This window comes from Chanodichthys erythropterus, chromosome 3 (assembly GCF_024489055.1).
Source record: "Chanodichthys erythropterus isolate Z2021 chromosome 3, ASM2448905v1, whole genome shotgun sequence".
NCBI classification, from domain to species: Eukaryota; Metazoa; Chordata; class Actinopteri; order Cypriniformes; family Xenocyprididae; genus Chanodichthys; species Chanodichthys erythropterus.
In genome coordinates, this window is record NC_090223.1 from 42,269,257 (window position 1) to 42,282,663 (window position 13,407).

The following is a 13,407-nucleotide window of genomic DNA, read 5'->3' on the forward strand; positions in this document are numbered from 1 at the left end:
TACATTAATACTCACCAAGCATTGTGATATTGTTTCTGAGTGTATATGACCATTAATAAACCTCGAAAAGGAGGTTATTTTGGCACTTGAATGTCAAAGGCGGCTTTATTATGTGTCTGCGCTGTGAATGAGAGGAGGCGTGTGCGTCTCAACTCGCTGTCAGAGAGGAGAGCAAGCACGTGCAGCTGGTATTGGTGTATCGTACAGTCACAACCTGACTCATGAAGCTTGCCTGTGCAGCAGATATGAAACAGTTCATAAATTTGAGTCATATGTACAGGCTGTCCATTAAAGTCACAAGCGCATGTGCCTTTATCGCTACTGTTCATTTGAAGTCATAAAACTATGAGAAGACAGCAGATTTGTACAGGCCTTGTTAGTTCTATGCCATTGCTCTAAATGCTCTACGAGCTGCAGGCCTAAGGATATACAGAAGTCCAGCTGAACTGATATTAATCCTCAAACACTCCTCTATTCAGCATGCTTTGGCTGTGACTGACTCCTCTTCTCCATATGCCCTAGACCAATAAATCATTCAGCTTCCTCTCCTATAGCTACATTCAAAGACTAGAGGTTATACAAGCACTGATTCCCATCAGACTCTGCTGTCTACAACCAAAACAGCATCAGATCTCCAAATGTCCACTCTAATTTCATCCTTTAATACAGATGCAACATTACGATCCTAAATCAGAGTGTACTGTAGGTTTATGTCGTGAAGCTAAAGTGCATTTGTTCCTGTCTGTGGGGTTTCAAAAAACAAGAACATGTTGAGAGACTGCAATCTCTCATTGTGTCTGCCAGCAAAGCCTTTCTTTGTTTCTCTGTGATGCACAACCCATGACCTATCCCACAGTGCCAAGCTTCACAGTCAAACCAAATGATCCACACCATAAACACATGCTTCCATTTAATGGTGAGAAGTTGTGCTGAGTAGAAAAGGATCAAACCTGCAGCAAGACAAGCTTGTGTTGTGCTAGTCTACAGAAAAACCTTTCCTGATAATAGATGTAATGAACCTGATAGCCATAGTGTTTCTCTGGAAATTGGCACCTTGTATGGTGGCATGCCAAGTAAAATTTGGGATTATTTAAATCACAACACTAAACACCCTCTTGATGATATCTGTTTCCTTGTGAACACGGAAGCTCATTAAATATCCCAGTTTTACTAATTGAACCCAGCTAAACAGTCTTTCTTCAATCTTTACTTCAAGAGATAGTTTCAAGAGAACTTCAAGAGAAATTTCTGGCATTATTTAATCCCAGCTAACAAAAATATGCACTATGAACATTTTGCTAATGTTCTCATTAAGTTATTAATATATTATTTCTGGATGTTCAAATGGAATATGAAAACGATTACAGCCTAAGAGTAATTTGCTTTATGGCTAAGCAACAAAAAGCAAACCACAAAATGGAGGAAACTCCAGTACTATAGTATTATGTATCCTGATTGACTTTATGATTAGTTAAATCTGTTTTGCACATGCATCGCCACAGAGTTAACCATTTCAGACAGTACAGGACAGCCTCTGTCTCGTTCACTTCACGTCTGTGGGCGTTACGCACAGCTCAGTGTGGCCCAGGCGGCGCCAGGATTCCAGTTTTGGATGGGCTAGACCAATTGTGGGTGGGCCTTAAATTAAAAATGTTAAATAAAAAAAAAAACGTTATCCAATCACTGCTTAACCTAATAAAAAAATATTGACTTATATAGCCTACTGTTATATTATCTGTGCGTATACATAATATAGATTTTAATAGCTTGATGCTTTGATGATATTTTGTTGTATTGTTAAAAGTTTCGGTGCATAGGACAGACCTATCCGCGATCGCTCTCCATGGTTCTGACCAAAGAAGAGCACTTTGGAATCTCCATTACGCATGAAACGCATCATACCTGGGCTGCGTTTCCGATAACATTGTCTCTTAGCACGCTACGAAGACTCTTAAGGTATAGCTTAACTAAAGCTATACTACCTCTAAAGGTACATCATTGCTAGGCGTCTTCAGGGCCATCATCCACTCGCGAGGCATAGGCGCTGAAAGGCAGAGGCGCTGGTGCCCTCCTAGCAACGGCGCTGTTTTTGGTAAAACATGATTTTGACGACTTCATTAAGTTTTGTTTTATAGAAAACTCTTTTTAAAAGATATTCGTTTTGTATAAATTGTATCTTAATTTTGATCAATGTTTTATCAATCAATTGCCTGTATTTAATAAATAAGAAGCAAATATATAGCAGACAATGTAATAACCTTAGTGTAATTGACAGAATTACTAAAAAAATATTATACCTAAAAGTTAAAGATTTTTTTTTTTTTTTGTCACGCATGCATGCATATCTATTTCCCTCATATTAAATATAAAACGCATGTGGACTGATATTTTTCCAATGTCTGGACTCCTTTATTAATGGAGTATATAAATAGACGTTTCAATATATTGGTATTAAATGCATTTTCTAAGAATTTATATTTCAAGTTTTTACTGCAAATGTCGAAATGCGCGCTCTTTGGTCCATCAGCGCTTGAGTCACTGATCACATTAGAATAAAATATCTCATAATAAAATACAAAATTGACTGATTTATGAATGTATGTGCATAGTTCTCATCAGTCGGAAATACAGATAAACACTTTCATTTGTTGTATTTTTGATCCTGAAAGAAAACAGAACAACAAAAGAGCGAATCATAGGCCTACATGGAGTCTGTACGTGTTAACCCTCGTTTACACTGCACGCGTGTGAGGCGCGTTACGGCTGCGACGCGGCTACCGGAGCTGATTCGCGGCCACTCTAGTCAATGCTCGTGTTTACACCAGCCGCGGTGCGTTTGAGAAGCCTCCCAGAAGCGGCTCGCCGCGCCACTTCGCTAAAGATAGGCACCTCGCCTATTTTTGACGGACGCCGCGTCAAAGACGCGCAGCTCAAATACAAAATAAAGTCAAAATAATCACCCTGAGTAAACTCCTGGACATATTTCGCATCACTACGATGCCAGAAACTGACAACAAGAGATTCGAATTGAAAACTTGAAATTTCTTTGTTTTTGTTGTACATATATGGAATTTTAAGTGTATTAACTTCATCTGTATGGCTACAGCAAAATAAAGTATGGCATAGCAATAAACACAATAAAACCGGACAAAATATAACAATTTAGCCATTAAAAACACGAAGAAATCAATGAAAAAACGTCAGACATGCAAATCTCGTGGTCTCGGGAATCCCGCTGCTTCGCTTCTGAAATGCTTCTGGTGTGAGTTGACACCGCTCAGAAGACGGAACAAAACCTTGCCGAAGCCGCAATGCGTCCGCCCCCCCCCTGTTCCAACGTCTATGTGCCAGGCTGCATTTTGTGCATCACTTCTGAAGAGACTTAGCAGAGAGCTTGAGCCGCCCCTACAGCTAATGAAGCTATTTATAAAATAGTGCTCTTGATTGCAACACTGCCAAAAGGACATATCTTTGGGAAGCCTACACCGGTGGGAGAACGAGATCAGCTCTTATTTGTTGAAGTTTCCTGTCAAAATACACGCAGGAAGCTGCAAGCTGCCGCGGCAACCAGCCAGCCATTCAGCATACACCTACAGATCTTAATTGATACCGAAGTCCTGTCAGGTCCAAGAAAAAACAAAACCGGAATTGATCGATTATTGTGTATTAATGCCACAGTCATCGGCGTAACCTTCAAACCACATACTAAACTGCTAAATAGTAGTTTCAGATGAAAATATTAGTTAAAGGATATGGGTTGTCAACCATCCTGAGACACCAGCTACGTGGAAGAGTGGTCTGCTTGATGCAGAAGAACACCACAGGCGCAAGCATCGGGTAGGGGGGCTTCTCCTCCTCATCGGAGACCAAATCTGGAGTGCTCTTTTCCTCCTCATCGCCGATCTCTTCACTGGGACAGGGCGCCTGGTACAGTTAAAAGAACAAATATGTCAAGCGAACAATGACTGTATGGTGAGCCAATTTAAAAAAAAATCCTTTATACGAACTAGTAGTAAATATATTTAAAAACTGAAAATGATAAAACCAACATACATGTTTCACATTCTTTTTATGAGAAGAAAGCATCCACAACTTGTGAATAGCAGTGTTTTACTTTAGCATTAGCTACCTAAAAACTAAGTGTCATTTCAACATCCGTGTAAACCAGGGGGTTTAGGCTTTCAGGTTAGGCCTACATTAGGTTTATTTAACAACAGAAATTGAATAATCAAATGTAAAAATAAAACACTGAATTATACAGTGAAGACTAAGTAAAGTAAACACTGATTCTTATTAAAGCTACAAAAGATATTCCGTCAAGAGCAGTGACTTAGCTATGTGGACGAGTGGTCTGCTTGATGCAGAAGAACACCACAGGCGCAAGCATCGGGTAGGGGGGCTGCTTCTCCTCATCGGAGACCAAATCTGGAGTGGGGTCCCGGGCCCCAGACCCCTGTGCCTGAAAGCTCTCAAGGACCGGGATCCATGTGCTGCTCTTTTCCTTCTCATCGCCGATCTCTTCACTGGGACCGGGCGCCCGGTACAGGGCTGAAATGGGTACTCTTACCTCTCCTCTCTCCAAGTAATGAAAGTGTTCTCTCTCCTCGCTATCAGTCATGATAAAGCGTCTGATAATGGAATCCTACAGTTAAAAGAACAAATATGTCAAGCGAACAATGACTGTATGGCGAGCCAATTTAACAAATATTCCTTTATACGAACTAGTAGTAAATATCGTTAGTAAATAACAGCCATGCATCCAGTCTACTCTGCAGTGACCCGAAACTTACACTTGGCGCAATCTTTTGAAGTATTAAAATGATTCCGTTATCATAAGCCACTGGGATATGCACATTTGCAATATTTCGATAATTTCTATATAACGTGCAGCCAGAGTGACTAGTGCTTTTATAATACTAGTAGGTAATCCAATAGTGACTACTTCCCTTTCAATTACAACAGTATTGAATTTTAATTAGAATTCAATATGATTAGTATTACTATATATTACAATTATATATATATATATATATATATATACGGGGGGACGGGGGGATGTCTTGAGCCCCTGCCCCTTTGATCACGAAAGTGAAAGTGCCCTTTGCGGTCGCATCGCGGTGCCCCTGCGTGCCCATTTCTTCCGACAGAGACCCACAACCAACCAATAATTAGTGGGGACCTGTATCTATACATCTGTATTTGTGGAACCAATGGTCACTCTTTGATTTGTTAAACACAACCCAATATGCACTAAACACACTACTTCATTATAGAGAAAAACAACAAATGAAAAGAAATATATAATCTTAAACTGACCAATAAATAAATAAATAAAAACTAGGTGAATATATAATTCAGCAGCAAAAAGTATGCTAGCCTAATTCTTGAAAAAAAACTTTGCACAGTAATTTTATAAAATCTAAACATGTTAATAAAGCATCTAAACATGTTAATAAGTTTAAAATTACTATTTGTATTCTCTTCTATTTGTATTCTTCTCATGAAATGGAAAAAAATATTTATATTAGATTTATATTATGAATCTAAAGAATTATATGAATTTATAATAATGGAAGATTAAAAGACGTTTATTTTAAATGTATTGTGCAGCTTTTTAATGGGGCAACAAGATATGATAGATACTACAGAACAAAACAAGCTATTAATAATCTTTCAGTGTGCAAAACCATGATAATATGAAACGCTTCAATACAGCAGCACAAACCGCTTATGCGCATCCCGGGTGCAGAATGATGTGCTTAAAGGGATAGTTCACCTAAAAATGAAAATTTTGTCATCATTTACTAAACCTCATGTTGTTCCAAACCTGTATAAATTTCTTTGTTCTGTTGAAGACAAAGTAAGATATTCTGAAGAATGTGAGAAACTGAACAGTTCTGGGGCACCATTGACTTCCATAGTAGTTTTTTTCCAACTATGGAAGTCAATGGTGTCCCAAAGCGGCCTGGATACAAACTTTCTTCAAAATATTGACCTTTGCGTTCAACAGAACAAAGAAATTTATACAGATTAGGAACAAATTGAGGGTGAGAAAATGATGACAGAATTTTCATTTTTTGGTGAACTGGTTCATGGAACAAAGAGTGTATATCTGCATCTAACAGTTTATTAATCATATGTGTCTTCTTACTTTTAAATTCCAGTTATTGTGCATGTGACGTCAATTTATAGTCCTTGCGTTGTGCGTTCTAACAGACACCCTGTAGCCAGCAAGATAAAGTCATTTTATGCAAATCCACAGTCCTTTATCTACATATCAAGTACTATAATGGGAATATATCATATTGGAGAGTTTTTACCATGCTGACTGTTGTGACCAAACACGATGTGCCGTTTGAGTGCTGAATGGAGAACGATTGACAGCTGCAGCGGAGGGAAGACGAGTTTCCTTGAACTTAAATTTAAATTAAATGTAGGCTACACATTCTTCTGTCCCTCACATGAAGCTATGGAATGGCTTCAGATGACTTTAAATATAGTACATGAAAACTTAATTGGTGCTAGTCTATTCCTTTTGCTCCATGACTCACACTTTTGCACAATTATCAGTCGGTTAATTAAATATCGCAACAGGCCTAATTTCCATTAAACATTGAGACAGTGGGTGGACAAACTAGAATGTGGCGGGTTAATGTATGGGAAACACGAACACTTGTAACATTAATGTTACTAGTAATGTTATAACAATTCTTATATCTCAGCTACTAGCTATTTTTTACTTGTCTTATGTATTGACTAGTCACATGGTTACAGTTCAATTTAAAATGTTACTAGTAGAACACAATATATGTAGTGAATAATTAAATTAAATTAATAGTAGTAACTATTGTATAAGTGATATAAAAAACTACTAGTAACTAAAAGTAACAATTTATATTAAGTACTAATAAAATAAAATATAACAGTGAAAAGGAATTAATGTTAAATCGGCTTGCCATGCCTATTTCTCGAGATGCGCTTTTGAGACGTGATTCAATAACGACAATAACGGAAATAATAGAATTAGCAGAATTGATAGATACCAGTGTTGAAATGTAAAAAAAAAAGAAAATAAGATAATAATGAGCGCTTCCTCTGCCATGTTGCAGTCAAATAAAACAGTTGTCATGCCAACTTGCTGCTGTAAACAGAAGCTCGCAACGCTTGCCCCGCCTCCGAGTTCTTCTGATTGGTCCACTGTTTTGGAACTGACATTGATGAGCGGCGCTGCGTGTAAAAGTTGAAATTTTTTTAACTTGACACGGCGTCTTAAAAACGCGGCGCTCATGTGCGAGACGCGAGCGTAACGGTCATGCACGTCCGTCAATAGAAAAACAATGGGAAAGTAACGTTAGCGCACTGGAATAGAAAAACGCGTTCTGTGTGAACGGCCCCTAAAGTCCTTCGATTTTCTTTAAAGCGACCAAATCTTCAGTGATTTATCCCAAACCATGTCAGTCTGTCTCAGGTGTGAAGCAAGAAACGCCATTATCCAAAGAAAAAACTGCGAAAGGGTTTGGCTTTACCCGCATTACTTCACACCGGATACTCTTTTATCTCTCTTATTAAGACGGAAAATGTCTTTAGAGATGCTGAAAACATGCTTCAGTGTAAATTAACTCTTGTCTTGGCCAATTAAAATTCATAAGTATCCAAGGTTATTCACTGAATGATCTGACTAAAATTACTGAAAAGAATAGTTGTAATATATGCGTAAATACTCACCTATATTTAGGAGCAATCCTCGGATTCTCACAAAATGCGTGTTTTCCTTGCCACTCACGTGTAAACACCGTCAGATAGGCTCTAAAAATGATGACAAAAAATACATACAAAAAATTGACAAATGTAACGTTAGCTAACGGATGGCCTCAAAGTGATTTTCAGCTCCATTTATTGATGAAATTTCATGTTGGTGACAAATCAAGTAACAGCCTCTATTTACATCACATCACACATAACGTTAGTTATTTTGTTGTTTTTCTAGAAAGAAAGAAATATTCTTTCACACAACTGGTTGAACTCAGTTTAGCATCTTAATGATGTAATTTCACCTAAATGACTGAAGTGATACACTAACGGAGAGTTTGACATGAAATTTGATGAATTTAACTAACCTTATCTCATCTGTAAATGATAGATTCAAGCGGTCCTCTGTGTTGTCTGAGGATGCGCCGCAGTTGTCATGGTAACTCTAATCTCTCAACTGCCACCCAGAATTTAGAAAATGCAGCCGAGGCCTATTTCACAAAATGGCGGCCGAGAACGGAAGTAGTTTCTTCCGGTCGCGCCGACGCCCGCTACGATCAGTGAAAGCGCTTCCAGAAAAATGGCGGAGACTAAAAGTAGTCAGTCTTGTAGCGTGCCTTTGTGTTACAACTCAAAGAAGAAACAACCCTACTTGTCGTTTCACGGCTTTCCGAGCGATGAAATGTGAAAAAGCGCTGATTTGGGCTGTACTAAGAGATGAGGGGACGTCATTTACAGTGAGGATGGGCAGCACTTTTGTGTGTGCTGTGCACTTCACAGAGGAAGACGTCCGCGTCCATCCAGAGTCCGGTACTAAATGACCTTACACCGCAGGCTGTGCCTTCCAGGTTTTCTTGGAACAATTAGGGAGATGTTAAATCACGCCAGACACGGGCGACAAAAAGAGGTGTCCGTGGTGAGCTGGAGGAAGTAACGTTAGATGTTGAAATGGATACTGTTGATACGGCGCTACTGGTGCACGATTATGACAGCCGCGCTCCCCCGGGTGAGTGTAGCATGTTGTTAGCTAAATAACTACAATACAATAGTAGATAATTATTAATTAAATAGAAAGTATACAATTATATTATATATACAATTACGATCGCAGTTATGCTAACAGTGTTGAGCATGCTAGTGAGGTGAATGTGCTATTAAATTATTACTGTCTGCTGTAGATTTATGACTGGTAATTTGTACTCGTTTCTAATAATAATAATTATTTTTATTTTCTCATTTTTAATCGTTATACTGCTCTCTGTGGCTTGGCTCATTGGTTCTCAACCACTTTGCTGGAGCCCTCCAGCACTGCACATGTAACGTTAACATGATTTCTTTGTCTGATACACCGACCTGAATCATGTGTATTTGATTAAGGAAACATGCAAAATGTGCAGTGTCACACAAGGAACACTCACATACATGAGAGGTATGGAAGCATATGTGTAGCAATATTCAATTTTAAAATGTAATATGCAAAATGGCAATGCATTTCTGCGTTTAAATTTACATTTTCCATTCCATTATGCAATGTTTGGAGCAAAATGATAATTCAAATTCAATAATAGAATTTACATTTGCCATTTCCTACACTACGTTTAACAAATAATTTAAACATATATTTTAATGCTTTATAAGTTGCAAAATTCAAATGAAAATGTATTAAAGAAATGATTAAATATGTTTGACACGGTCAAGCCAAAATTGTAGCAAAATGATTATTTAAATGTTATTTTTCTTAAAGGTGCCCTAGAATCAGAATTTAAATTTACCTCGGCATAGTTGAATAACAAGAGTTCAGAAGATGGAAAAGACATACAGTGAGTTTCAAACTCCATTGTTTCCTCCTCCTTATGTAAATCTCATTTGTTTAAAAGACTTCCGGAAAACACTCAGATCTCAACATAACACAGACTGTTACGTAACAGTCGGGATCATTAATATGTATGACCCCAATATTTGCATAATGCCAGCCAATTCGACGCATTAGACAAGGAAAGGCAGTATTAAAGTCTGGATCTGTGCACAGACAAGGTAAGCAAGCAAGAACAACAGCGAAAAATGGCAGATGGAGCAATAATAACTGACATGATCCATGATATCATGATATTTTTAGTGATATTTGTAAATTGTCTTTCTAAATGTTTCATTAGCATGTTGCTAATGTACTGTTAAATGTGGTTAAAGTTACCATTGTTTCTTACTGTATTCACGGAGACAAGAGTCGTTGCTATTTTCATTTTGTGCAGTCTGTATAATTCATAAACAACTTCATTCTTTATAAATCTCTCCAACAGTGTAGAATTAGACGTTAGCCACAGAGCATAGCCTCAAACTCACACAGAATCAAATGTAACCATCAAAATAAATACTTTACTCACATAATTCGAAGCATGCATACAGCATGCATGACGAACATCTTGTAAAGATCCATTTGAGGGTTATATTAGCTGTGTGAACTTTGTAAAAGCAATGTATAGTCGAGAGCTTGTGGGGCAGAGGAGACGCATCTCTTAAAGGGGCCGTGCTGAAAAAATCTGTGCATAGTTAATGATGCCCCAAAATAGGCAGTTAAAAAAATGTATTAAAAAAAATCTATGGGGTATTTTGAGCTGAAACTTCACAGACACATTCAGGGGACACCTAGGACTTATATTACATCTTGTAAAAAAACAATCTAGGGCACCTTTAATTGCATTTACACTCACAGTGCGATTGCATTTTCATTAAATGCCCCACAACGAAGTAGCAAAATTCAATGTGGATTTGAAAATGCATTTCCAGCCGATCAAGTCCCCGCCCCGCCCTGTCAATCACTTAATTAACGCGGAAATGGAACGTTGGAAACATGGCGGCAGCAGAGTTATGAAGAGCGAGGCAAAAACTGGCAGATGATGCTGATCAAGTACAGAGAAATGTCAATGTTCCTGCAGATGATGCGCTTCGGTAATGCCTGGCTCACACTACAGGAGTTTTAGGCCGATTTATGCCCGATTTTCCCCTCCCGAGAATCTGAGAAAAAATCTTGTCCACGACCTCGATCGGTTCTGATGTTCGGCGCAGATTATCTGGTAATGTGAGACGTTCACAGATAAAATCTTACACCTCCCGATCTGACCTCACACAAATCGGGCTTACCCCGATCATATCAAACATGTTTGATATTTATCGGGATGAGCAAGATCGCAATAACATCAGTACTGTCACAATAGCCAATAGGAAACAAGTATACGACGCAACGGAAGTGACAGACATTTCGAAATGGCGACCGCAAAACCAAGATCAAGGAATCTACAATGTAAAAGGTGACACTAGCGCTTTTGAACTACAGTAGGCAGGCAATATTATAACGGTAAACATTCTAGCACACTACGATAGTAATAAAAGGTCAATTTTACCTCCATTTCTCGCTGAAGAACTGACAATCCATGTTGAGCCCGTCTCCTCAACCATTTTTTCATCCACACTCGTTTATTCTTCCGCTTTTGTGTTTTCTCACAACAAACGATTATTATTGCTACAGCAAGTTTCCGTATCCATTTTGTTTACACCTGCTTTTGAGCTGCTGCGTAGATCACGTGACGCGCTTCCTCTGGCAGATAATCTTAATAACATTTTGTAGTGTGTGATGCTCCGCGAATTTCAAATCTTGTAGTGTGAGCATGTTTAAGACTTGAGGGAAGAAAATCTGCAAAGATTCTCCTGAAGTGTGTGCTGCAGCCAGATTTTACAATTGGACAGGATTTTAAAACTCCTGTAGTGTGAGCCAGGCATTAGTCACAGAACCAGTACGTTATTAGAAGCATAGATATTTATGGTTAGGCGTCTCGCAGTGAACGCGCCTGATGCTCGTGAGGTGAGCGCGCTCGCGCAGCTTGAAGTGCTGAAACAGACGCTTCGAGTGAGCGGTGCTTTACAACAGGTTCCTTTACTCATAGAAATAATCTTAAACAAGATTAATAAGATAATAATGAGCGCTTCCTCTGCCATGTTGCAGTCAAATAAAACAGTTGTCATGCCAACTTGCTGCTGTAAACAGAAGCTTGCAACGCTTGCCCCGCCTCCGAGTTCTTCTGATTGGTCCACTGTTTTGGAACTGACATTGATGAGCGGCGCTGCGTGTAAAAGTTGAAATTTTTTAACTTGACACGGCGTCTTAAAAACGCGGCGCTCATGTGCGAGACGCGAGCGTAACGGTCATGCACGTCCGTCAATAGAAAAACAATGGGAAAGTAACGTTAGCGCACTGGAATAGAAAAACGCGTTCTGTGTGAACGGCCCCTAAAGTCCTTCGATTTTCTTTAAAGCGACCAAATCTTCAGTGATTTATCCCAAACCATGTCAGTCTGTCTCAGGTGTGAAGCAAGAAACGCCATTATCCAAAGAAAAAACTGCGAAAGGGTTTGGCTTTACCCGCATTACTTCACACCGGATACTCTTTTATCTCTCTTATTAAGACGGAAAATGTCTTTAGAGATGCTGAAAACATGCTTCAGTTCAAATGAACTCTTGTCTTGGCCAATTAAAATTCATAAGTATCCAAGGTTATTCACTGAATGATCTGACTAAAATTACTGAAAAGAATAATTGTAATATATGTGTAAATACTCACCTATATTTAGGAGCAATCCTCGGATTCTCACAAAATGCGTGTTTTCCTTGCCACTCACGTGTAAACACCGTCAGATAGGCTCTAAAAATGATGACAAAAAATACATACAAAAAATTGACAAATGTAACGTTAGCTAACGGATGGCCTCAAAGTGATTTTCAGCTCCATTTATTGATGAAATTTCATGTTGGTGACAAATCAAGTAACAGCCTCTATTTACATCACATCACACATAACGTTAGTTATTTTGTTGTTTTTCTAGAAAGAAAGAAATATTCTTTCACACAACTGGTTGAACTCAGTTTAGCATCTTAATGATGTAATTTCACCTAAATGACTGAAGTGATACACTAACGGAGAGTTTGACATGAAATTTGATGAATTTAACTAACCTTATCTCATCTGTAAATGATAGATTCAAGCGGTCCTCTGTGTTGTCTGAGGATGCGCCGCAGTTGTCATGGTAACTCTAATCTCTCAACTGCCACCCAGAATTTAGAAAATGCAGCCGAGGCCTATTTCACAAAATGGCGGCCGAGAACGGAAGTAGTTTCTTCCGGTCGCGCCGACGCCCGCTACGATCAGTGAAAGCGCTTCCAGAAAAATGGCGGAGACTAAAAGTAGTCAGTCTTGTAGCGTGCCTTTGTGTTACAACTCAAAGAAGAAACAACCCTACTTGTCGTTTCACGGCTTTCCGAGCGATGAAATGTGAAAAAGCCTGATTTGGGCTGTACTAAGAGATGAGGGGACGTCATTTACAGTGAGGATGGGCAGCACTTTTGTGTGTGCTGTGCACTTCACAGAGGAAGACGTCCGCGTCCATCCAGAGTCCGGTAGTAAATGACCTTACACCGCAGGCTGTGCCTTCCAGGTTTTCTTGGAACAATTAGGGAGATGTTAAATCACGCCAGACACGGGCGACAAAAAGAGGTGTCCGTGGTGAGCTGGAGGAAGTAACGTTAGATGTTGAAATGGATACTGTTGATACGGCGCTACTGGTGCACGATTATGACAGCCGCGCTCCCCCGGGTGAGTGTAGCATGTTG

General features: G+C 39.0%; 1 protein-coding gene and 1 long non-coding RNA gene across 2 annotated transcripts in view; both read right to left on the bottom strand.

The window, feature by feature from the left end:
• LOC137012461 (voltage-dependent T-type calcium channel subunit alpha-1H-like) overlaps positions 1-3,931 on the bottom strand; it is a 56,359-nt gene extending 52,428 nt beyond the window's left edge. The window contains exon 1 of the mRNA XM_067375703.1: positions 3,755-3,931. Within this exon, the coding sequence (XP_067231804.1) occupies positions 3,755-3,834 (80 nt within the window). The 5' untranslated portion in view covers positions 3,835-3,931. The remainder of the gene's footprint in view (positions 1-3,754) is intronic.
• A 448-nt stretch (positions 3,932-4,379) lies between these two features.
• LOC137012466 (uncharacterized) lies at positions 4,380-8,318 on the bottom strand. Its single transcript, XR_010893571.1, has 3 exons — positions 8,118-8,318; positions 7,726-7,806; positions 4,380-4,642 (listed from the first exon to the last, which is right to left on the bottom strand). It is a non-coding gene; the product is annotated as an uncharacterized lncRNA (long non-coding RNA).
• Positions 8,319-13,407: the final 5,089 nt, after the last annotated feature.